This window comes from Scardinius erythrophthalmus, assembly GCF_964197995.2.
Source record: "Scardinius erythrophthalmus genome assembly, contig: HAP1_SCAFFOLD_231, whole genome shotgun sequence".
NCBI lineage: Eukaryota > Metazoa > Chordata > Actinopteri > Cypriniformes > Leuciscidae > Scardinius > Scardinius erythrophthalmus.
The window spans coordinates 17,817-41,516 of NW_028296380.1; the positions used below are offsets into that span (position 1 = coordinate 17,817).

The window sequence follows — 23,700 nt, forward strand, 5'->3', positions numbered from 1 at the left end:
TAAGTCCGTGGCTTAGGGGTTTGGTGACAAAGATGGCAGCTACATGGAGTTATGGAATAATCCCTTTGAAGAATTGCTTGTAATTATTCCCAAATTTTAATCCAGTCTTAAGAGCAAAAGGTTACTCATTTACACAAAAATATGGGTCAAATGGCCAGACACAGTCTTGAGCGGCTACTGGTACCTTCATTTGCATTTTTAACTTCTAATAATTACAGACCCAATTATCCTGCGCTTGGTGGCCTACTTTATAGTGACCGCACACCGTGAACAATGCAGATTGCGTTTATGGCCGCCACCGGGCAGTCGACACACGGGGATGATGAGGGGGGTGAAGGGTAACTTCCTCTCGTTTTTGTCTAATGAAGACAAACAATATTTCAGATGTCCATTTGACGAAAAACAAGGAAAATAAAACGGATGCAAGAAAACGCAAACCTTTTATTGGACAAATGCTAGTTTTAAAACAACTTTGGACATGCTATGGTTAAAATGGCGTAGAAATTATTTTTACGTCACATTACCCGAATGAAGGTTTACATTAATATCTGAACAAGAAAAAAAAACAGATTAAAAAGAATATTTAAAAGAAATCACTACAGTGCCAATTCTCACATACAAGAAATATTATTTTGGCAACCTGATAGCAAAGCCTTTCAGAAAATGGGTAATTGAATCAGTAGTCTTCAACATGACATCATGTTAAGCATAAATATGACACTACTGCTTGTTTTGAACTTGATTGAGGCAGATGTTTAAACCCTTAAAACCCAAGGGTAGGAAAATACTGACAGTGTATAAAGTTCATTTTCAATGGCAGAAAGCGGAAACTGTGCGGTTCCGTGTCAAACGTGCTTTGTGGGAGTTTATTTACAGTGTAACCCTCCTGATTTATGACAACACTGATGAAACGAACACTTATTTTCAACCAGATTCTCAAAATCTACTTTCAGATTCAAGTCTGAAAACAAAGGTACTAACTGTAGTTAATGATTGGAACCGTTCATTGTGGAACGTGTGCGGTAATGGATGCTTCGGAAACAATCGACTGCTAGCGGTTTCATTACAGACGGGTGGCACAGAGATGAGAGAGAATGAGATGTTAGTGTGTGTGTGTGTGTGTGTGTGTGTGAGGTTACTCTGATACGGTGCTCTTAGTGATGCACCGGAGACCCTCGTCCTGCAGTCTCTTCAGCACCGGACTGTAGATGTTCTTCGTCATCGGCACCACGAGTCCTTTAGTCGTCAGCTCACCTGCAGTCAGACGTCACACATTCACAGTAAATCACAGCAGTAGTGTCAAGTATTTGACTAAATGTAATTATTTACTGTTATCTTTTTGGCTACTTTCTAAAAGGGTATAATAGGACCCCTTTAAGATCTTTGATACTACAAAGTCTTGATTTAGTTTTTCGGATGTACTAGAATATGCGTTCATGCTTAATTGTTCAAAAAAAATGTAAAATATATTTTACATTATTACAGCAGAATCTCCTCAGTCTGGCTCGAACCGAAAATGTGGTGTGTGATTGGTTAGCTGGCCAATTGTGTTGTTATTGACACCGCTAAGTTCAGGAAATGTCACGCACCTTACCATAACCGCAAGCTCTACTAAGGATTGTTTCAAACCAATTCAAGCCTGATTAAGACTTAAGAATGTTAACAAACAAGAGGATCGTGCATAACGGATTTCATGCACGGACTTTGCAAGCACGGATTTCACATGGTTTTTATTTAAAGAAAATGTTAATACATTTTATATATGATGTTACACACCATTTAATCATGATATTTGTGGGAATCTATGGTAATACAAACAGTAATCGATCACAAAATTATGGTTCATTTTCCTAAGGAGCTGAGAATCGTCTTACAAAAGCTACGGTAAACACTATATCAACTCTAATTTTGGCTAGCGGGGGTAGAGCTTTGCCTTTGTTAACATCGTAGAATCTACATACATTTTTTAATTGGAACAGTAAATAAAAAACACAACTACAAATAAGGCAACATACAAGTTGTGATCCACAAACAACAGATGTCCTGACAAAGTGGGAACTGCTCCGTTTCAGGAGAAGCTTTTGTGCGTTTACGTGACAACGATATGCTTAAAACGTTTTTCCTTTGATTTTTCTGCGTATTTTCAATTTTCAAATAGTTGTATCTCGACCAAATATTGTTCTATCCTAACAAACCATACATCAATGGAAAGCTTATTTATTCAGCTTTCAGATGATGTATAAATCCCAATTTCAAAGAATTGACCCATGTTTTGTGGTCCAGGGTCACATATGAGATGAGGCCGAAACCAGCATGTAAGTAGGCTTTGACCATTTCATTTTACTTAACATTATTTTATTTATCCATTATATTGAAAAGACCTTTTTGAAGGATATTGGTTTACTTAAATGCCCTTTTTGAGCACTTGAGCTTAACTAAGACTTGAGTGTTTGTAGACGTTTAAGAGGCTGTTGTGTTGACCTTGACGAGGTGTTCAGTTTTATTTTGATTTTAGAAAAAAATCATGATTGCTCTCCTCACAAATCAACGGTTTCTTGTTTTTCACTCTCATGTCTCTTAGGCGTTGAGGACTAGTGCATATTTGAAAGTTACGTTCAGTACGAGTAAAATACTTAAATACTGTTAAAATCAGACACTCTATGACTTTTACTCCAGTTATTTTGTAATTGGTGACTTACAACTTGTAATGGAGACATTTTCACTGTAAGGTAGATGTTTTATTCAAATTTTCAGGTACTCTTTACACCTCTGAATCAAAGTGACTTTATAAGAACGGCCACTGGCAATTACTGGAAATTCCATCCTGGAAATACTTAAAAAAAAAAAAAAATTATGAACAGAATTCAAACTCCTTCTGAAGTAATTCGAGTGGAATGAAACTAGGGATGCATGACATATCAGTGATATAATGTTACGGCTATCTTTCCACTAAGTAAAAAGGGTATATTTAAGATAAATACTTTTTATAAAATTAGTCGATTAATCGATTTATGATTGATAGCACTAAGATTGATATATAATATTGGGCAATGTATCGGTTATCAGATTCTAAAAATAAATATTTCTATATTGGTGCAACCATAAATGAAATGCCTTTTTACTTGATGTTCAGTTAAATGAGCATATAGCAGATGAGTTTAGTAACTAGCACACACTGACCGTTGAGCACCATGTGGGCTGCGATGGCTGCAGGGTAGCCCACGGTTTTGGCCATGGCCGAGTATCCATTGGGATCCCCATAAACCACCAGACTGATGTTTTTGGTCTCCAGCTCGCCCGTTGGGTGTCTGATTCCAACATCGTTCCTCATGACGATCATATCGCGCTCGCCTTTAGCTGCGCGAGACAGAATGATACGAAAACAATGCTCATTTATGTGCAACCGAAGACATTTCTCCTCATCATGGAGCGCAAGGAATGACCTTCATAAACATATCATAAATCTTCAAAGCTCTCTGACACTCATGACATGAATGTGGAAAAGAAAGAGCAGCTGGGTCTTTACCGAAGGAGAGTTTGGCCTCCAGGTGCTTAGCAAGCGCGGCTAAGATGGTGTCAGCGTGAGGAACCGGCTCTTCACTGAGCATCCCGAGCCTGATGGGATTCAACCAGTCAGTCATCTCAATGCTGAATGACTATCATTTACATTAACAAACATACTTTATTAGAGATTTTAGACATTATAAAGACATTTATAATTTAAACATTTTATTATAGTGGCTAAAAATATGTATGCAATATTTTATGTGCCGATGCATGTGTGGTGTTAGCATTCCATTGTTATAAGGTTGCTATGGCATTGCTATGCAGTTGCTGAGGTGTTCTAAGAGGTGTTGTGAGGTTGCTATGTGGTTGCTGGGGTGCTTTAAGTGGCTTTTACTGCATTCTGTGTTAGGCAGTTGCTGGGTGGTTGCTATGGTATTGCTATGCAGTTGCTGGGATGTTTTAAGTGGCTTTGACTGCATTCTGTGTTAGGTGGTTGTTATGGCGTTGCTATGTGGTTGTTGGGATGTTTTAAGTGGCTTTTACTGCATTCTGTGTTAGGTGGTTGCTATGGAGTTGCTATGTGGTTGCTGGGGTGTTTTAATTGGCTTTTACTGCATTCTGTGTTAGGTGGTTGCTATGGAGTTGCTATGTGGTTGCTGGGGTGTTTTAATTGGCTTTTACTGCATTCTGTGTTAGGTGGTTGCTATGTGGTTGCCGGGGTGTTTTAATTGGCTTTTACTGCATTCTGTGTTAGGCGGTTGCTGGGTGGTTGCTGGGGTGTTTTAATTGGCTTTTACTGCATTCTGTGTTAGGTGGTTGTTATGGTATTGCTATGTAGTTGCTGGGATGTTTTAAGTGGCTTTTACTGCATTCTGTGTTAGGTGGTTGCTATGGAGTTGCTATGTGGTTGCTGGGGTGTTTTAATTGGCTTTTACTGCATTCTGTGTTAGGTGGTTGCTAGGTGGTTGCTATGTTGTTAACCACTGGATTAATACTTGGGGTTAATAGTTTCCCTAAATACTTAACCCTAATCATTCTGTATGATTCGAGCCCATGAATCTGGCATAGCTGGCGCTATGTTTCACTGTTTGAATGCTTTATTTAAATGAAGCTTTATTTGTTATTAAACTAACTTAATAAAATCACGCATTAATAATCAATCATATGTTTTATTAATTTGTTGATCTTTTCATTAAGCTCTAAAGCTCCCCTGATAGACAGCAGAAGGCATTGTAACGGAAGGCTGAATTCTTCTACCCACCTTCTGAGGCTCTGCATTCTGAAGTCGTCCCTGCCGATCCGCTCAAAAACAGCGTCCTCAAAGGCACTGCTGCTCAGAGTTGTGGACAAGCCAATCAGCTTACAGAGAAGCTCTTTCTGTGTACCAGACACAATGATATTAAAAGAATGACTGACAATATGTGGCTGCGTGTAGGACTACTAGTCAAATGAACGCTGTTTATGTGTTCAGGGCCTTAGTTATAAAACTCAAGTCTTGTATTTTTGTTTCCATTATGTATTAATATATATTTATTAAAGAAAATACATTTTATGAAAATAACAGGAGGAAAAAAAGTAAATAAATCCATACCCATGAGAGAGGAGAAGCCGTGTGGCCCAACAGTGGACACGGCTCAGTGTTGATGAGTCCCAGTTTCACAAAGCCACTCATGGCAGAGGAGAAGCCCTGCAGACACATACATGCATAACATGTTAGCACTGGAAAACAGTCAACAATGATCTGTACAACTGATCAGAATGAATACCTTGAAGCGCAGAGTTCCTCTGATCAACGTGTGTGCGGACTCAATCCCATACGGCTGGGCGTACTTGGTGCTGTCTCGGTTGGGAAAGCCTTCCAGGTTGAAACCGGGCATGAAGTCCATGGGCTTTGTGACATCCAGGAGAGCACCGCCAGGAGGAACACTGACAACCTGAGCAGTGAAGGATGGACAGTTTTGTGAACTAGATTTTTACATGCTTGTCTTTGGTGTTCTAAATGTTTTTTATCACATTTTTGAAAGCTTCCAGTTGATTTCTACAGAATTACAGAGGAGATTTTAAAGTGAGCCTGCATCACCTGGTTGTCTTTTAGATAGATGGCCGGACTGATGGTGTTGAGCAGGACACCGTACGGACTCCAGCTAAACTTATAACGCAGTGGGTTGTCTGAGCACTCTGGAGCAGGAAGACCACCACAAAAAGAGCTGTAAGACTCCACCTGTCAAGATTAAGAAACAGTGATTTAAATCTGGAGTAACTACAAAAACACCATGTGACTTGACCAAATGTTCACAGAGGAGACCATACTCGACCGTTAAGTGAAAATGAACATTCAAAAAGCTGTGAATGATAGCTGAGGTCTGTCAATATGTCTTCCAGACGTGGTGATGAGCGCACCAATGGTGCAACAGTATGTCACTCTATTGCAAATACCCATCAACACATCCAACTGGTAAACAAACATGAGTGCATGCATGCAATACCTACAGTGCAACCGTCTGCCTTGGCCTGGTCGATGCACTCCATGGCCAACATGTGATCAATGCCAGGGTCCAGACCCATCTCATTGACGATGGTGATGCCAGCATCTTCGGCACTTGGGAAACAACAGCCAATCATGGTGAAGCCTCATGCATATATTAATGAACTCAACCAGAGGTAGTTAAAAATCAAAGTCAAAAAAGATACTTTCAAAGGGTTTTTAATGTACCAAAATATAAAGTATCAAAATATAATTTAGTCAATAATCTTTTCAATGAATCAATTGATCCAGTTGACAAAATCTGAATGATTCACTCACAAATCTGTTTAGCTTACTGACTCTTTTACAGCACTTTTATCGACATTTTTTTTGTCGTATCTAATTTATTTAAAATACCTCTTCTATGATGAGCATGTTTTTAATTTTTAATTCATTTTGATATTTTTTTGGGGAGCATAAAGTAATTTTTTTTTGCATGATACAACTGTTCTGCTGTCATTATTAAGAAAGATCCTCATCTTTAAGTCTTTTACCATTATTTCATATATATATATATATATATATATATATATATATTTATTATATTATAAAAAAGGCACCTTTTTTGTTTTTTTTTTCATAAAAAAAGAAAGAAAAGAAAACAATGAAATGCAAAAATTGTCAACCAAAGATCAAACCGTGTCATCATCAGTTGACCTGCTCAACAGAATAATATTCACAGTTGTAAGGATAATAGTTTGATAAGTTGTTTGATGAGAAAGTGAGGAAATGTAGTTGCATAAGCGCTTTAAGAATCCGTACAACTGTAGCAGCAGAGGGCTATTATTCTGAAACTGAGGAACAACTGATGATGGCATGGTTTGATCTTTAGTTGACCAATCAGCGGAAAGCTAATATTCAAGCTGTATAATCATTTTCTACCACTGAACGTAGAGAAAATTTAAAATAAATAAAAATAAACAAGCTGAATACTTTTTTTTAAATCAACATTTCCTAATTTTTCGACTTTCAATTTTAAAACAGAAACGAATGACTACACAGATAAAGAACAATGACAGAATAAATTCATTTTCTAAGAAACAGGAAGTTCCCTACCTCTTCTGAAGCTCCTTCATGTCGGGGCTCAAGTAACTGGCGGTCACCATGTTCACCTTCATTTTAATGCAGTGCTTGGCTACTTGTGGATGAAATGAGTATGGCAGCATGCTAGACACCAAAAACACCAAATAAATGTGCATTGTTGGCCTTTTAAAGTGTACATTAAAAGTAGAATTTCTCATGTCATTAATAAAGTGAATGAAGTTTCTGGTTATGCCTGATGACGATGTCGTGGTCTTTGATCAGAGACTCGAGGTGTCCTTCCTGGCTGGTGATGTCCAGCATCACGGGGATGGTGTTGGGGTACTTGGCTGCCATGTCCTCAGCCTGATGCAACAGATTTGAAGCTGCAATGCGAAGATCACAGGAGATTTAAGGACTGCGACAGTAATTTCTACACTGCAGTTAAACAGCATTCCAGATGGATTTTGCGACGGGAACATACCCACTGTGACCTGAGTGCCAGCGTCCCTGGTGAGATACTCGATAACTGGCCCAGACACATAGCCTGCGCCCAGCAACAGCACCCGCTTCATCCCTCCCTTCTTTAGGATTTGCTCCGATTCCCTGTTTGCCAGATGGTACAGCCATTACTACACACACACACACACACACACACACACACACACACACACACACCTTCTCACTGGCCAAGCAATCTGTGAAATCACAAAACATATCTTGCTGGATAGTGATATTAAACCGATTGAAAGGGATGCAAAACCCACAAAAGGACACAGACGATTTTGTAGGATTGTCCAGGAGATGAAATCAAGAACATTTAAAACACACCAAAGGTTCATTTTTCATTTTATCGCAAGAATATCCCACCACAAACACATACAAATCATCAAATGGTACTTCAGGAGCAGGGAGAGCGTATTAAAAACAAACAAAAAACAGAGGAAAACGCACATATCTACTGTACTACTAGATCGGCCAGTTCTCCAGTCGGAATATAATCAAAGCAAATCAACGTTTTGCTCCGCGAGTCCCCTGGGAAACACATGTGATCCAAGCACCCCGTCGCTCAGCCTAATTGGATCTGATGCGGCACATGAGCAAATATGTAACACTTAACCCCCCACCACCTGCATGCCTTTCTCAAAATACCATTAAACTAGACATTCATAACCGCTAAATATGTGTTTTAGATCTCGGTTTTACAACTATTTAGTGCTACTTTTACAAAGATCATATAATGAGGTGCATTAGTTCATAATAAAACATTTCAAATAGGAAGGTTTGTCATGGCCTAACAGTTATTCGTACCACAGTTAAAGTGTGTTAAGGAGCATTAACCACTAAAAAAATAAAAAGTTGGTCAAAACTACATATTTTCAAAATCTGCGTTGCTTAAACGTCTCGAGAACTAATTAGTCTGCGTACTGTAATTAGCTGAAATACAGACTTCCCAAATAACTAGGTTTAGAACAGATCAGTGATTTCAAGATGTCTTTTTAAACCTGACATTGCAGCCAGAGGCATAAGATGTTTAAAAAAAGCGCAATGGGAAAATACGTAGTTTATGCACTGTTTATATTTATTTTTATAATAATACTAAAATGCAATAACATTTACAACGAAAAATAAATAATTATAAATACTTTTTATAACACTAAAATGTTATAACTTTAAAAAAATAATAGCATTTAAAAAATAATAATTCTAAATGTTATTTTTATGATAAAATTTAAAAAACAATATATTAAAAATAATAAATGATTATAAATCTATTTTTACAACACAAAAATGTAATAACATTTAAAAATATATATTTAAATCTATACATTTTTTAAATGCATAAATTATATTCTTTTTTAACACTAAATATTTTAGTACTTATAACATTTAAAAAAATAATCCATTTAAAACAAAAACAATAATAAGCAATAATTTCTATATTGCATGAAGTATCTTAGATTTTAACACAGTACAATCAGATATTCTTAGATACGAGGCAAAGGCTCTCTTAGGTTTCAGGACAAGAACTAAATCAAAACAAGTCAAACGGTGGGTCTTTAAAGCTTTTCATTGATTAAATGGAGGTCAATGATGGCTTGTGGGCGGCTTCATTAAGTATACACCACACTGGATACAGACTAGCTAATTCAGTCTAACGTTTTGTCGCCTGGTTCTTCACCCTTGAATGAGACAGAAGTGGCATAAAAGAGCTCTATCAGAGTGTTTCGAGAAAGACATGTTGACTGCGGGAGGCACAGGAAGCTTTCATGATGCCTTGAAAAGGGATTGTGTTATTCCATTTAATGAAAAGGATTCAAAAACTAGATATAGCCTAATCAATTAACTAGCATGAAAAGATATTTGGCTCGTGAAAAGTGAAGCTTACCTTGGAGAATAATTGAACTTAAGAAACTTAAAAAGAACTGATGCATTGATTTCTTTTTCTGGCATGCGAAATATTCCAAGAACAATAGTGAGTGGGAGAGACTGTGGCTGCGGTGAGAGAATAAGATCATGTACCCGTGAGAGAACGTGACGTGTACTCTAGCCAAGCAAGGTGCTATACCAGTGCAGAGCGAGGCACAGGAGCCCAACCCTGTGTCTGGACAAAACAAACACGGTCAGCAACTCGTCTTCTGTACGTGTGGGAAATTACTGAGGTTTAATGTTTCAAAGTCCTGTTTCAGTGGGTTTTGTACTATAAAAAGCAGTCTCAGATATTATAGAAACATTTACATGATCATCCAAAAGCACCAACATGTGTCACTTTCACAAAAGTGTTTGGTAACACTATTTTAAGGTGACCGTAGTTACACGTTACTACATGTACTTACTATAGTAATAACAGTAAATTATGCATAACTACAAGCAACTAACTATAGTAATACATGTGGTTATTTAATATTACTCAGTACTTATTTGAGTAAGTGCAATGTAACTACGTCACTTTAAAAGAAAGTGTAACCAAGTGTTTTTCTAAACTATAATAGTGTACAACATTTCTTTTATTGCAATAAAATGTCTGCAAATGTACACTGGTGGGCAAAAGTTGGAAATGAAGCTTTTTTTAATGTTTTTGATAGAAGGCTCACCTAGGCTGAATTTATTTGATCAAAAATACAGCAAAAAAAAGGTAATATTGTAAAATATTACATTTTAAAATAACTGCTACATTTTAAAATAGAAAAAGCTGAATTTTCAGTATCATTACTCCAGTCTTCAGTGATCCTTCAGAAATCATTCTAAAATGCTGATTTATTGTTCAATTATTATAAATTATTATTGATGCACAATTATCAATAATGGTTCTTTTAACAATGCTGAAAACAGTATTTTTGTGGAAACTGATTTTTTTTCAGGATTTTTTCAGCACAACTGTTTTCAACATTGATGATAATAATAATAATAATATTAATGTTTCTTGAGCAGCAAATCATATTAGAATGATTTCTGAAGGATCATGTGACTGAAATAAATACATTACATTTTAAAATATATAAAGAGAGAAAACAGCTATTTTAAATTGTACAAATATTTCACAATATTACCGTTTTACTGTATTTTCGTTCAAATAAAAGCAGCTTTGGTGAGCATAAGAGACTTATTTCAAAAACATTACAAAATCTTAATTGACCACCAATGAAGTTTTTGTAATTCCAAAAGTGTCCTCCTTCCAACTCAACACTAACATGTCTACAGTGTGTAGTTTTAGACATTTTCTATGGGAATAGGGTTGTATATCAGCCCTAGGGGTTAATGTGCGTTTCTCCTCTCTTTTGCATTTAAAAGTCTACATTCAGGCGTAACTGAAAGCATTCTCCTCTATATTGATAAAAGAGCATTTCAAGGCTACAGGCTGTTGAGATCTGGATTACGGCAATGTTTTTACCTGTCTTTCAACCTTTGGAGAAATCTTCTGAATGAGACCACCATCCTCAGCGTGTAAGCACATTATCCAAAGCAATGTATCAGTACCGTACTTCTGAATCTTATCAGACACATTACATCCACTGTCCAATTGGACAAAGCAGACTAAAACACTTTCAGAGCTACAGTAATACCACAAGACATATTGAATTCACTTCAAGGAAAGAAAAAGAGTTCCTTACTTCCTTTCTCGAAGTTTCTGAATGTATTCAAACTTAGGCGTCAACTTCCCGTTGGACGTAATTACAGCCTAGAATGAGAAAAACAATGCATATAATACTACTAGCAAACAGACTAAAGAATCTAACAAGGGTGATGCATTTGGATGTGTATCATGGTATATTTTGAAGTACTTTGAAAATACCATAGCACATGAATACAGCAATCATTTAGTACCGAGGTTATACACCATTCATAAATGAATTCAGAATACTTCACATTCACACTCAGTTAAATTTTGAATTTGAATTGAGTTTGAATTGGTAATTAAATGCATTTCTCTGACTTATTTTCTTGAGGTCTCTGAATTAGTATTCAATACTTTACTCAGATTAATACTTTTATTCAGAAAGGATGCAGTAAGTTCATAATAACCGTTTTCAACATTGATATTAATGTTTCTTGAGCAGGAAATCATCATATTAGAATGATTTCTGAAGGATCATGTGACACTGAAGACTGGAGTAATGATGCTGAAAATTCAGCTTTACATCACAGGAATAAATTACATTTTAAAATATATTCAAATAGAAGACAGTTATTTTAAACTGCAATAATATTTCACAATATTACTGTTTTTACCAAGTTTCTCATAAAATAAATGCAGCCTTGGTAAGCATAACAGAGTTATTTTCAGAAACATTAAATATATCTCACAGACCGCAAACCTTTGAACGATAGTGTATGTGTGGAAAAAACTTTTTTTTCAATTCTGCTATGAACTTAAAATCTCCATACTGATCTAAGATGCGCCCTTTACCTCGAATTCATCAGAAATTTGTATTTCAGATTTCCCAGCTTTAGTTCCATACTGAAAATCAATGGATGTATGGATGGACTCCAGCTGAAATGCTGCCCGTTTAGCTCCGATTCAAGTTTTTCCACACGTTTTTGAGTCTGCCTTCTGCGCACGAACACAACTCAGACGAAGCATTGCTCCACGGTTCAAAAGCAATTTAGAGGGGGGGAAAAAAAGGAAAAGCTGTAAAAACACCCTCTTAATACACTTACATCTCTGACTAGTGGAGAGAAATCCTCTTCCTCTAGCGGTCTGGTGGCGTCTGATGGGAGCTGTGGGGCAAAGGCTACCATCACAAATCTGATCAAATATTCACATTATATCTTCAACAAAAATGCTAAAGTCTCTCAATCAGAACCAGACCGGCAAATGTTCAAAGCAATCCTCTCCAGAGCAAAGCTGTTGGGTACTTACTCACCACCCTGTGTCATATCTTACCATCTCCCAGACGTAGGGGAACAGCCGGTCACCAAAATACTCAGTCGCCTCAATAGGCAGCTGGGCGGGAAGATTATCGATGGAGCACATGAGAATGCCGTTACCTTCCACGCTGCACAGAGACACGCGCAAATCAGAGGAGGTTCAAAAAGTAGATTTGATAATGAGCATGTGATGCCAGAGTGTTGCCATGCTTTCGATGTCAGTGCATATCCAGGTGTTGATTGAGGCATTGGTGGTTGATAAATGGCCCACATCCAAATCTCTATGGCTACGTTCACACTGCGAGCATTAATGCTCAATTCCGATTTATTGCTCTGATCGGATTTTTTTGTACAGCTGTTAACGTTGTTTTAAATGTGGCGATATCAGATTCTAGTGCGAACAGGACTGATCCACATGAACAAAAGAACAATGAACAGACGTCACGCAGCACGCTGTCATACGGAAGTAAACACGGAGCACATTTGTGCGCAGGCAATATAAAAAGCAAAGGCGAGGATGCAAAAAAAAAAAGAGCAGAGTTTTGAAACATTTATGATACGAGCCCTCATATTTTGCTTGTTTATAGTGCTGTCACTGTAATACTTATGAGCTCTGACACATCACGGTCCTTCACTGACTACCTTGACAACTTCGGGTATATAAAATCTTTGAAGTGATTCCCATGAGCACAGAATTGTGACGAAAACATCTGACCTGTCTCGGATTTAGGACCACATATGAAAGTGGCCCAAATCGCAGTTGAAACCACATAGATCAGATTCCATGTGGTTTGTGCGGTTCACACTGTCATGAGAAAAACAGATCTGAGACACATATGAGCAAAAATTGGATTTGGGTCACATTTGCCTGCAGTCTGAACGTAGCCTATGTTGGGGCGCATTTCCCAAACAAAGACATATATATTTAAATGGGATCAAACCTACAGAATGTACTGAATGGTAGCTTGCTTACTCTGCCCAAGAGCAAGATCTACGCAAGTCCACATGTCATTTTAACAAGAAACTATGCTTCGAACCACAGCTCGAGGGCTGTAGTTCCGACCACACAAGTTATCGATGCTGTTTGCGAATGTTAGTTGGAACTATGGTTTTGGGAAACGCCAAATCATTCAACTATGTTGGTAACAACGGAGCTTGCGACCATAGTTGGCTAACAATGCTTTCGGGAAACACATCCCTGGTTTGTTGTATTTAAACTTATCGCCATATCAACTTCTCAGGCTTTTACATGGCAGATACGAATTCAACATTCAACAATATATAATATAAGGCAGAAGCTATTTACACTAAATTAAAACCATATGTTCTTTGCACCAAGTGTAATTGTTGTTAGATGCTATTTATACTTAATAGTGGCAGGTACTACTAGTAGTGTTTTGTAGTATAGTATAAAACGGGTCAGTTGCGTCAAAAGTGAACGCTAAATTTACTAAACAGGGAAAATTACAGCGAGAGTGCAATTCCACAAAATCACCATTGGGAGTGGAAAGTTCTGCGCTTGATCGTCTGACTACCCGCAAATTAATGAACACAGACACAGCCGGATCATTTCTATAATGACCAACGCAATCTACCAAGAGCAGGGCAAATTAGCCCTTTTTGGTTTTCTGGGTCCATCTTACAAAATAATTCCTTAAGCTTGCCCTTAAAAAATTGTTGCTTCGGACAAATTTGGTCACCCAAATCTCTATTCTCTATTCTCATTCTAGTCTCTGGATATGACTCAGGTCTGTCCTTCATTGAAAGTCTATGGGACTTTTTGCTTGATTTGGTGTACTCAAAAAAAAAAAAAAAAAAGTTGAATATTCACACCTGTCATGGTCAATATGCTGGTTGGCATCATACATGCAGAAGGGTTTCTCAATAGTGGTACACTCTGTCATGAACTCAATGGAGCCGCCCGTGTCCGCAGAGATGTCGCAAATGGCCATTAACCTGAAATTCACAGATGATCAGATGTGTCTGCTTCTTCAGAAGGGTCAAACCAATGGATTTTATGATACTTTATGGTGATTTTTTGTCATTTTGGAGACCGACAATAATATTAGCGGCTCACTTGTGGGGAAGTGCAGGGCAGCCGTGATCAGGTGACGATGATGCAGGTATAACGGGTCTGATCAGCCGCTGGGCGTCCAGTCGCCGCAGGAGTCTGGGTGTGTGAGGGTCCCAGTATATGCCGTTTATTAGACAGGTTGTGTAAGGGGCCACCTGCGCAAACAAGACTTTTCTAATGCATTTCAGTCACATTTACTTTTCAAACACTGCTGCCAATAAAGGTGTGGTCACATTAGCGAAATTTCAGCTAAATTTAGTGAGCAAAAATGTCTATTTTCTATTGTCAATAGTGTAGTGTTGTATGTAAGTTACTCAATATGGCGAATCAGTGTGACCACTTTGCAAAATATGCAGAGAACTCTTTCTCCCTCACACAAAATTCCCAATAGTGTGTATTCCTATTAAAATTACTGTATTACACCCACGAAAATTCGCTGAACGATGGTAAATGTGATCGCACCTTAAGACTAAGGTGAACCAATCGGCTGCCTGGTACATTTCTTGTGTGTACTCACGGTCTTCCTGAAGTGCGATGTGTAAAGCTCAGGATGGTATTCATACTCCAGGGGGTCGTAGAGTCCATCGCTCTTCCTCATCAGGTGGTGATGTCTGCTGATCACTGTGGCGTACACTTTAGACATGTCTGCAAAGAGGATTAGCATGAGACAATTTGCAAACACAGCAAAGTGCCAATTACTGCAAACACCTCACATGAAAATACAATTCCTTTTATATGTAACTGAAAATTACTAGGAAACAGTAGATATACCTCCACTTTCAGAGACTTCTTTCAATTCATGAGGTTCCACGTACTCACAGGGTAGCTCGTTGAAAATGTCTTGGGCGCCCTAGAAAGGAAGCATCTTCATTTTTATAACAGTAACACATTTTTGCCTTCCACTGCACTGCTTTTCCACTGTTTTTCTATGTAAACATGGGTTAGATGGCTGTGCTGAAGTATTTTTTTTAAGCCATTTAAAGACATTTTAAGACAAAATACTTTTTTTCATTCTATCCTGCATAGATCATGTTTTTGAGAGCAAAAACACACCCTTTCACAAAGACTTGATTTTGTTTTTGGGGTCTACTAGAATAGGCTTTTATGCTTGAATATTCTAAAAACACATTATTTTATACATATTTTACATTGTTGCAGCACCTCTCTTCCCAGTCTGTCAGTAACGCTCTGTTTAGTTTGCGTCTCTATGAAGCCTCTCCTTCTGAAAAGCAAAATGTGCTCTGATTGGTCGGCTGGACCAGTGTGTTGTGATTGGTTAACTGCTTCAAGTGTGTTTTGGAAATGTCACACCCCTTACCATAACTGCAAGTTTCAACACATGACTAATGGAACTCAACCAGGCCTCGGCCGAAAACTCGGGACTACAATCGAGGCGTTTCAGGGAGTTCAGAAACAATGCGCACTGATATAGAGAATAGCTCCCTTGGCCTTTGGAGTGACTTTGTGCTTTGTAACTTTGCAGCCTTTTTAATGCCTAAACAGCAATATTACACACTAAAGAAAGTTGAAAATGTATGGGATAAAATTCCCGCCAAATATATAGCGGTCGCGTATAAAAAAATAATAAGCGTGAATCAAAAATTTAAAAACACATGTAAAAATATATTGCACAAACTGAAAAAAATAATGCAAAATGATCAGAATAGCAAACAACGTGGTCACGGATCAAAATATAATAAGCGTGAATAAAGAAATAACAAGCATGAATAAAAACTTTAAACACATTAAAAGTTATTTTGCACAAAACTTAAACTTATGGTCATGCTTTGTTAAAAAGTATGGTTTTATTACTGTGTACTTTGTGCTTTCTTGCATTTTCTGCCCATATTTTACTCTTTTGTACGCTTGTGATGTTTTTCTCTTCGCTCTTCTTTCTATGTTCTGCGCTTGCTCTTCCAAATGTTGCAGTTCGAGTTTCATGTAAATTAGGGCGGGCTTAAGCGTCACCATTGGTCCACTAGTTCTAGATTGACAGATACTCCTCTAGCCAATCAATCGAAGAGGGGAGTTGACGTCACACCAATGCGACTCGTGGCTACTGATGCTTACTTGTTATACAGGGGAAGACGACCATCAACAGGACACCTTTAAACTGCATGTGTGCCTGCAACTCAAACTGTTGCCGGTATACGTATACCTGGCAATATGGTATAGTTAAATTCGTCATCCTAACAACGACCTGTTACAGTTATGCCTGTCTGATGATCCATCATTCACCTCTAATGCACTTGACCTGGCACCGCGAGCGTCGATCTTCTCCGAGCAGCCACCACCTCCTGGCCGTTTTACTTTCATATTTAATCAATAACAAGGATGTGTAATGTCGGTCCTGGGTGCAGAGTTTAGCTCCTTCAACCCTAATCAAACACACCTGAACCAGCTAATCATCGTCTTTAGGATATTTAAGACAGGTGAGGCTTTTAATCGGAGTTGACGCTAAACTCTGCTGGACAGCGGCACTCTAGAAACAACGTTACCTATCGCTGATGGAGATGTTGCTGTATTCAAATTTTAAGCTATATTTAAAACATTAATTCTAAAGTAATATGCAATTATGTAGCTATGTATGTAAACACAGTAAGTTTGTAATAAATCACTGTATTAAATTCAACTGGTTTCTCTATATCTTCTCTGTAACACAATCATTTTCAATAATCTTGTCAAATTTGGCGAGGTTAATAAAAAAAAGGTAGGCAATGCGTCGACAGGTCAAAGTCCTAAAGTCTTCAGACAATGGCGGTTTTTAACTTCGTTTTTGCAACGAATTGTAGTGTTTCATAATTGCAGGATGTTTCGCTTACAAGCAGCCTTAACATATTGACATCATGAGCCAAGTAATATTGTTTAACACCAATTACCAGTGTGCACATTAACATTCTCATGTATCTAAAAAAAAAATGAATTTAATTATTTATGTCCAGAGATCAGATAGCTTTACTGCTTGAAAGTCTTTGTAAAGTTAAATTGAACTGCCGTCTTCCCTTGTAAGTGTAGCACTCCTGAAAAGGAGTATAATGGTTAAAGAAAAATGAAATAAAAGAGAGTGCAGCAGTGCTTCTTTGTTGTTATATTTACTCAGAATGAAGTGCATCACGGGCGCGCACCACCCACTGAAGTGTGCGGTGACGTAATCACGCTGGTATGCCAAGCGAAAATAATTAATTTAATAAATGCACATATCAAAGCACAAATAAGAAATTTAACAGTATATAATAGTATTAGAAAAATAACATTTTAGTATATTATAATGGAATTGAAGAAATTGTACAAACATAAACAGCTTGTACCACGAGTCGCATTAGTGTGACGTCAACTCCCCTCTTCGATTGATTGGCTAGAGGAGTATCTGTCAATCTAGAACTAGTGGACCAATGGTGACGCTTAAGCCCGCCCTAATTTACATGAAACTCGAACTGCAACATTTGGAAGAGCAAGCGCAGAACATAGAAAGAAGAGCGAAGAGAAAAACATCACAAGCGTACAAAAGAGTAAAATATGAGCAGAAAATGCAAGAAAGCACAAAGTACACAGTAATAAAACCATACTTTTTAACAAAGCATGACCATAAGTTTAAGTTTTGTGCAAAATAACTTTTAATGTGTTTAAAGTTTTTATTCATGCTTGTTATTTCTTTATTCACGCTTATTATATTTTGATCCGTGACCACGTTGTTTGCTATTCTGATCATTTTGCATTATTTTTTTCAGTTTGTGCAATATATTTTTACATGTGTTTTTAAATTTTTGATTCACGCTTATTATTTTTTTATACACGACCGCTATATATTTGGCGGGAATTTGATCCCATAAAAATGTAAACAACATTATAGGTCGTCTTTAATAATATTTACCTTAGACACATTGCCGGTGCCAGTGAACACAAATGTGAGAGGACCAATGGACCTGGGCATCAGACCTAAGGATATTTCATACCCACAATCCCTCACTGCCTGGATGGCCTGGCTGACGTTTCTGTAGTTGTGTGCCATACCAATGTGCTGTCAAGTGATGAATATTAAAACATATCATATATCCAAAAATTTTAGTTTTAAACGATGAAACTGAACTAAATAGGCTACTAAATAATCAAGTACCACATATAACAGTGTATGTGCCAAGCCAAGCATAGACATTAAAATAGAAGTGCAATTCAAAAACGAATACCATTAATGGGGTGTGATGTCCAAGGGCAAGAAAACGCAGACCCAGGCCGTGTAAAATATTAATCATTCCTGTAAAAAAACAGACATCATGTTAGGAAGAGACAACATACAGCAGGGAAACCCTTTAAAGATTTACACCACTATTCAAAAGTTTGTGTTTGCTAAGATTTTTATTTGTTTTTTAAATCACTTTTAATGCTCAGCAAGGCTGCTTTTGTTTGATCAAAAATGCAGTAAAACAGTAATATTGTGAAATATGAATACAAATTATTCAAATTATTTTTCCAATATATTTTAAAATGTAATTTATTCCTTCCTGTGATGCAAAGCTGAATTTTCAACATCATTACTCCAGTCTTCAGTGTCACATGATCCTTCAGAAATCATTCTAATATGATGATTTGCTGCTCAAGAAACAATTATTATCATTATCAATGTTGAAAACAGCTGTGCTTATTAATATTTTTGAGGAAACTGTGATCCTTTGATGAATATTAAGTTCAAAAGAACAGCATTTACTGAAATGGAAATCTTTTGTAACACTGACTTTACTGTTACTTTTGAACAATTTAATACATTTTTTGCTAAATAAAAGTAATAATTTCTTTAAAAAACACTCCAAACTTTTGAACAGTAGTGTGGTTCACCCAAAAATAAAAATATATAGCTGTCCTTGATCTCCATCCACTTTCATTGGAAAATAGCAGCTTGGACATTCTGCTAAATGTCTCATTTAGTGTTTCTTAAGTGAAGGTCATTGAGGTGAGTTTGGAACAAAATAAATGTGAGTAAATGATCTCAGAACTAAAGGTTTTGGGTGAACTATCCCTTTAACTCAGGTGACTTAGGTTGTACATCATGTTGGGAGTCAAAAAGTCTCATACCAGCAACTCCAGCCCACTGTCCAAACGCTACAATTCTGAAACCATTGGCGTCCACCATTTTTTCATAATCAATGAGCCGAACTTCCTAAAAAGGAAGGGGTATATGATGACATGAGTATCTTGTGAAATCTGCTTCTCCTGAATAAACATTTCCAAATACGTATGACGCCTGAGAGAGTATTGCAGTTGGCTTTCAGTGTAAACACTGTCCTTGACCATTTTCATTCTACAAAGAGACTTTCACCTTTTTAAGGAGGTCGTCTAGGAGCCCCATGTTTGCCTCTTGTGCTTTAATTGTGTGAGAGAAGAAGGCATAGGTCTTCCGGGGGTACACCTTTTCCTCCGCGGGTCTTTTCACACCGATGATGAGAGACGCCTCTGAGATGTCCTCCTGGATAACAGCTCCTGCTTTTTCATAGTACTGAGAACAGAAACAGTCTTGATTTTACTCAATGGGATAAGAATCTCATTCATTTAAATATCATAAATATCAAGTGGGAAAGGAAACATTAAGGGCCCTTAAAAGTGAGGGGAACAAAAACAGAAATTTATCATAGTAGAATGGGGATAGTTGCAACATCCTTGTCTTTATTTATTACATTTCAATTTACTATTTTTTATTTATAATTTGTGGCACTGACAATTAAAAATAAAATATGATTTATATATTCACAACTACAATGAAGAGCTAAAATATAAATGAAAAATATATATATACAGATTATCTCTATATATACACACTACTGTTCAAACGTTTTTGGGTCAGTACAATTTTTTATTATTTTTGAAAGATCTTTTTAATGCTCACCAAGGATGTGTTTATTTATTATCAGAAACAGTAAAAACAGTAATACTGTGAAAAATTATTAGAATTGAAAATATCTGTTTCCATTTGAATCTATTTTAAAATGTAATTTATTCCTGTGATGCAAAGCTGTATTTTCAGCATCATTACTCCAGTCTTCAGTGTCACATGATCCTTCAGAAACCATTCTAATATGTTGATTTGCTGCTCAACAGGGCCAGGCCAGTGGTTCAAACTTTTCCTTGCCCTGCCAATATTTTCCCTATTAAAATGTAAAAAATAAATAGATAAATAAATAAATAAAAGTTGTTGTTGTTTTGACCCATGCAACATTCTATTCTAATAAATCAGCCACCACAATTTTAGATACCAGAGAAATTTCACAATTCTCCAATTTCTATACCACAGCAAAAACTACTAGCCTAACTAACATAAAGTTCAAACTTTACTGAAGACAAGTGAGTCTTCACTTATAAAATAAGAACAAATAAACAAATTAAAAGCAACAGCTCAAATACAACAGAACGAATAGACACAAATAACAGAAAAAAATAAAGTGTTTTAACAGTCTAGCAGTATTCAGGTTCAGAAATTGATGAATCTAACGTAAAATAACACTGCATATTCACTGTATGATTAAATATAGATTAATCATTGTTATATCTAAAAAAGTCATTCAGTCAGGAAAGAGCACTGAGTGATTTTCTCTATCTTTTGTTGTTTGATTATGAGCAGGTTTATTAGGCTGCTGTCACTTTAATACTGAATGCACGGATCCAATATACTGTTACACGTGTTCAGTTAAGATATAACCGACAATGTTTATTCGCCAAGACAGGCATTTGACATACTTTTGTTGTGTGTATTTGTTCGTTCAAGCCCAAGAAGGCACAAAATAATGACAAAAATGATAATATGCACTACAAAAATGACCTGTGAAAGAAATGCCAGTCATCGACTCACCCTGTCATGGATGGCCCGTCTGTTGGAGGGTTGCACGAGCACCTTGTGTCCAGCCGCTGTCATCTCCCTGACGTGTCGTGGTGCCAGGGGCGCACGTCTCTCCCACACGTTGACATCCTCGCGCCGGATGGCTATGACGCTCTTAGGATTCTTCTGGTGATGATGGAGATGCTGAGACCTCCGCTGACAGCACACACAGACCCTAAACCCCCTGCCCTGGCTCCTCACGAGACGCAGCATGACTGGACCAGTTTCCAAAACACACAAGTTATCAACTACTATACACATCTGAAAGAAAATCACACTTGAGACATGTTGAGAGTAACAGAAGTGCAAACATAGAAACACAGTCTATGGTTTGCAAAGGAGAGGATTGCATTTGAACCAAGCTCAAGTCAAGTTTTATTTTTATATCACTTTTCATGTTTAAATGATGTTCAAACTGAAAATAAATACATAAATTAATTAATGAAACTTAATATCTGCAAATTGTAAGTCTTGAATGAAACGGATAGGATTATTTTAAATACGGAATATTTTAATAGTACAATAATAGTGGCAATGACAGCTGTTTTATTCATGAGGACTAAACTTAAAACTTAGGAATACCACAATAAATGTCCTAAATAATATATATATATATATATATATATATATATATATATATATATATATATATATATATATATATATATGTATGTAGGTATGTATGTATGTATGTATGTATGTATGTATGTATGTATGTGTATATTCATTTTTTTTTTGTTTATCACAAAACCAGCAAAAACTAATGCACAATTTCTGTACATTCTGGAAATGTGTTGTCAAGTATAACTTAGGCTATATGTTAGTTATCCTTTAACTTAATTTCAAAGAGTAGCATATCATATGATCACATGAAACCAGTAAACTGACCTGAAATGTAGGTTTGCAGACTTTTACACACTATAAAAGCTCTTTAAATGTGAATCTGCTTTTGGAAGACTTCTATTTTCAGATATATGCAACATAAATACATTTAAAATGTGTTATTCTATGAAAAATACTGTATAACTGTATAATATATACTGTATAATATAACTTTCCGTTAAGATGGTCTTTTTGTTATTTAGTTTGAAACCAATATAGATTAACTGCTGTTAGAATAACACCAAACATTTAGGCAAACGGAAATTTGCCTCAAAACCTTCAGAGTTCTTGAGAAACAGCCCTTGGTTGACATCCTGCAGTTTATAAGCAACAAGTGTTTCACTGCAGCGCGAGTTTCGGCACACGTCATCACCTACCTGTACTCTTCACGCGGTTTGCCTGGACCTAACGTTACACAGTGGTGCCGGCTGAATAATCACATTAACGTGAAGTGCAATGCACAGGAGGTTTATATATAAATTGTCGCTTCGGCTCTTATGAGTGACTGTGTCGCGTAAACGTGAATGGCAGAAGAACAACGCCACGGGATTGACCTGTTTGCTGTTCGGGCAAATAACGTGGAGCTAACTAGCCTTATCCATGCGGTTTAGGTTACAGCGCAAATATTTGTTTCTCTGCCTGGAATGCAGCGAAGTAATCTGAGCCCTGGATTAGTTCCCACCAATCCCGACTCAGAACGAGGATCGGCCTCCTCGCGTGCCCTTGACGTCGCGTCGCAGCTTTATGACTGAGCAGAGTGAGGACACAGGCCCCTCCCCTTTTCGCGCGCGCTCTCTTCCGCGCGCTTCAGCAGAGAGCGATGACGAGGTAAAAATGGGTTATTTCGGTTTCATTTTCTTTCAAGTTTAGAAAAAATATCCTGCGGTGTTATTATTTAAACAACAACAGGCTATTAATGTTAACTACTTTTAAAGTGTATAATAAATAAAATATATTTCAAGAATTCTTTCTGGAAAAACACCGTTCACACCAGACTAAAATTGTTTTAACTGGTCTCCCAATGGTCTAGCTTGCTGGTTTTATTGGGTAAAACATATTGCCGACCGGAAACCAGCTTGGCAAAGACCAGCAAATCAGCTAGTTTAAGCGGGGATTTTTTTTCAGCCGTTTTCTGTCGGCTGTAACCACAACCTTTGGTCTATAACTATAACACGAAATGTATATATAAACGTTTATATATGAAAGGAAATATTTAGGACAGAACAGAGCAATCATAATGCATTATACAAATAAATGCAAGAAAATAAAAAAAAGCAAATAAAAATGCATTTTAAAGTCAACGAGAGTTTTCCTTAAACTGTCTTACACAGTAGCCTATAATAGAAAACACCTATAATAATAATAATAATAAGTATTATATGAAATAATCTATCTTACAAAACCTGGAATTAAATTTAGAATTCATATTGAATTAAATGTAAATGTGCTCCGTTTAATTCA

The 23,700-nt window shown here is 36.9% G+C and overlaps 1 protein-coding gene across 1 annotated transcript; it reads right to left on the reverse strand.

Annotated features, from left to right (window-relative positions):
• Nucleotides 1-421: 421 nt before the first annotated feature.
• LOC308686391 (alpha-aminoadipic semialdehyde synthase, mitochondrial-like) lies at nt 422-22,958 on the reverse strand. The gene is made up of 24 exons (XM_081394815.1): nt 22,617-22,958; nt 21,331-21,572; nt 19,807-19,983; nt 19,563-19,647; nt 18,680-18,747; nt 18,367-18,513; nt 15,267-15,345; nt 15,013-15,140; nt 14,499-14,650; nt 14,255-14,377; nt 12,438-12,549; nt 12,212-12,271; nt 11,164-11,231; nt 7,536-7,657; nt 7,308-7,437; nt 7,088-7,198; nt 5,998-6,106; nt 5,588-5,728; nt 5,274-5,441; nt 5,099-5,194; nt 4,769-4,884; nt 3,527-3,615; nt 3,181-3,357; nt 422-1,254 (listed from the first exon to the last, which is right to left on the reverse strand). Exons 2-24 carry the CDS (start codon nt 21,568-21,570, stop codon nt 1,136-1,138), a joined length of 2,817 nt encoding a protein of 938 aa, XP_081250941.1. The 5' UTR covers nt 21,571-21,572; nt 22,617-22,958; the 3' UTR covers nt 422-1,135.
• Nucleotides 22,959-23,700: the final 742 nt, after the last annotated feature.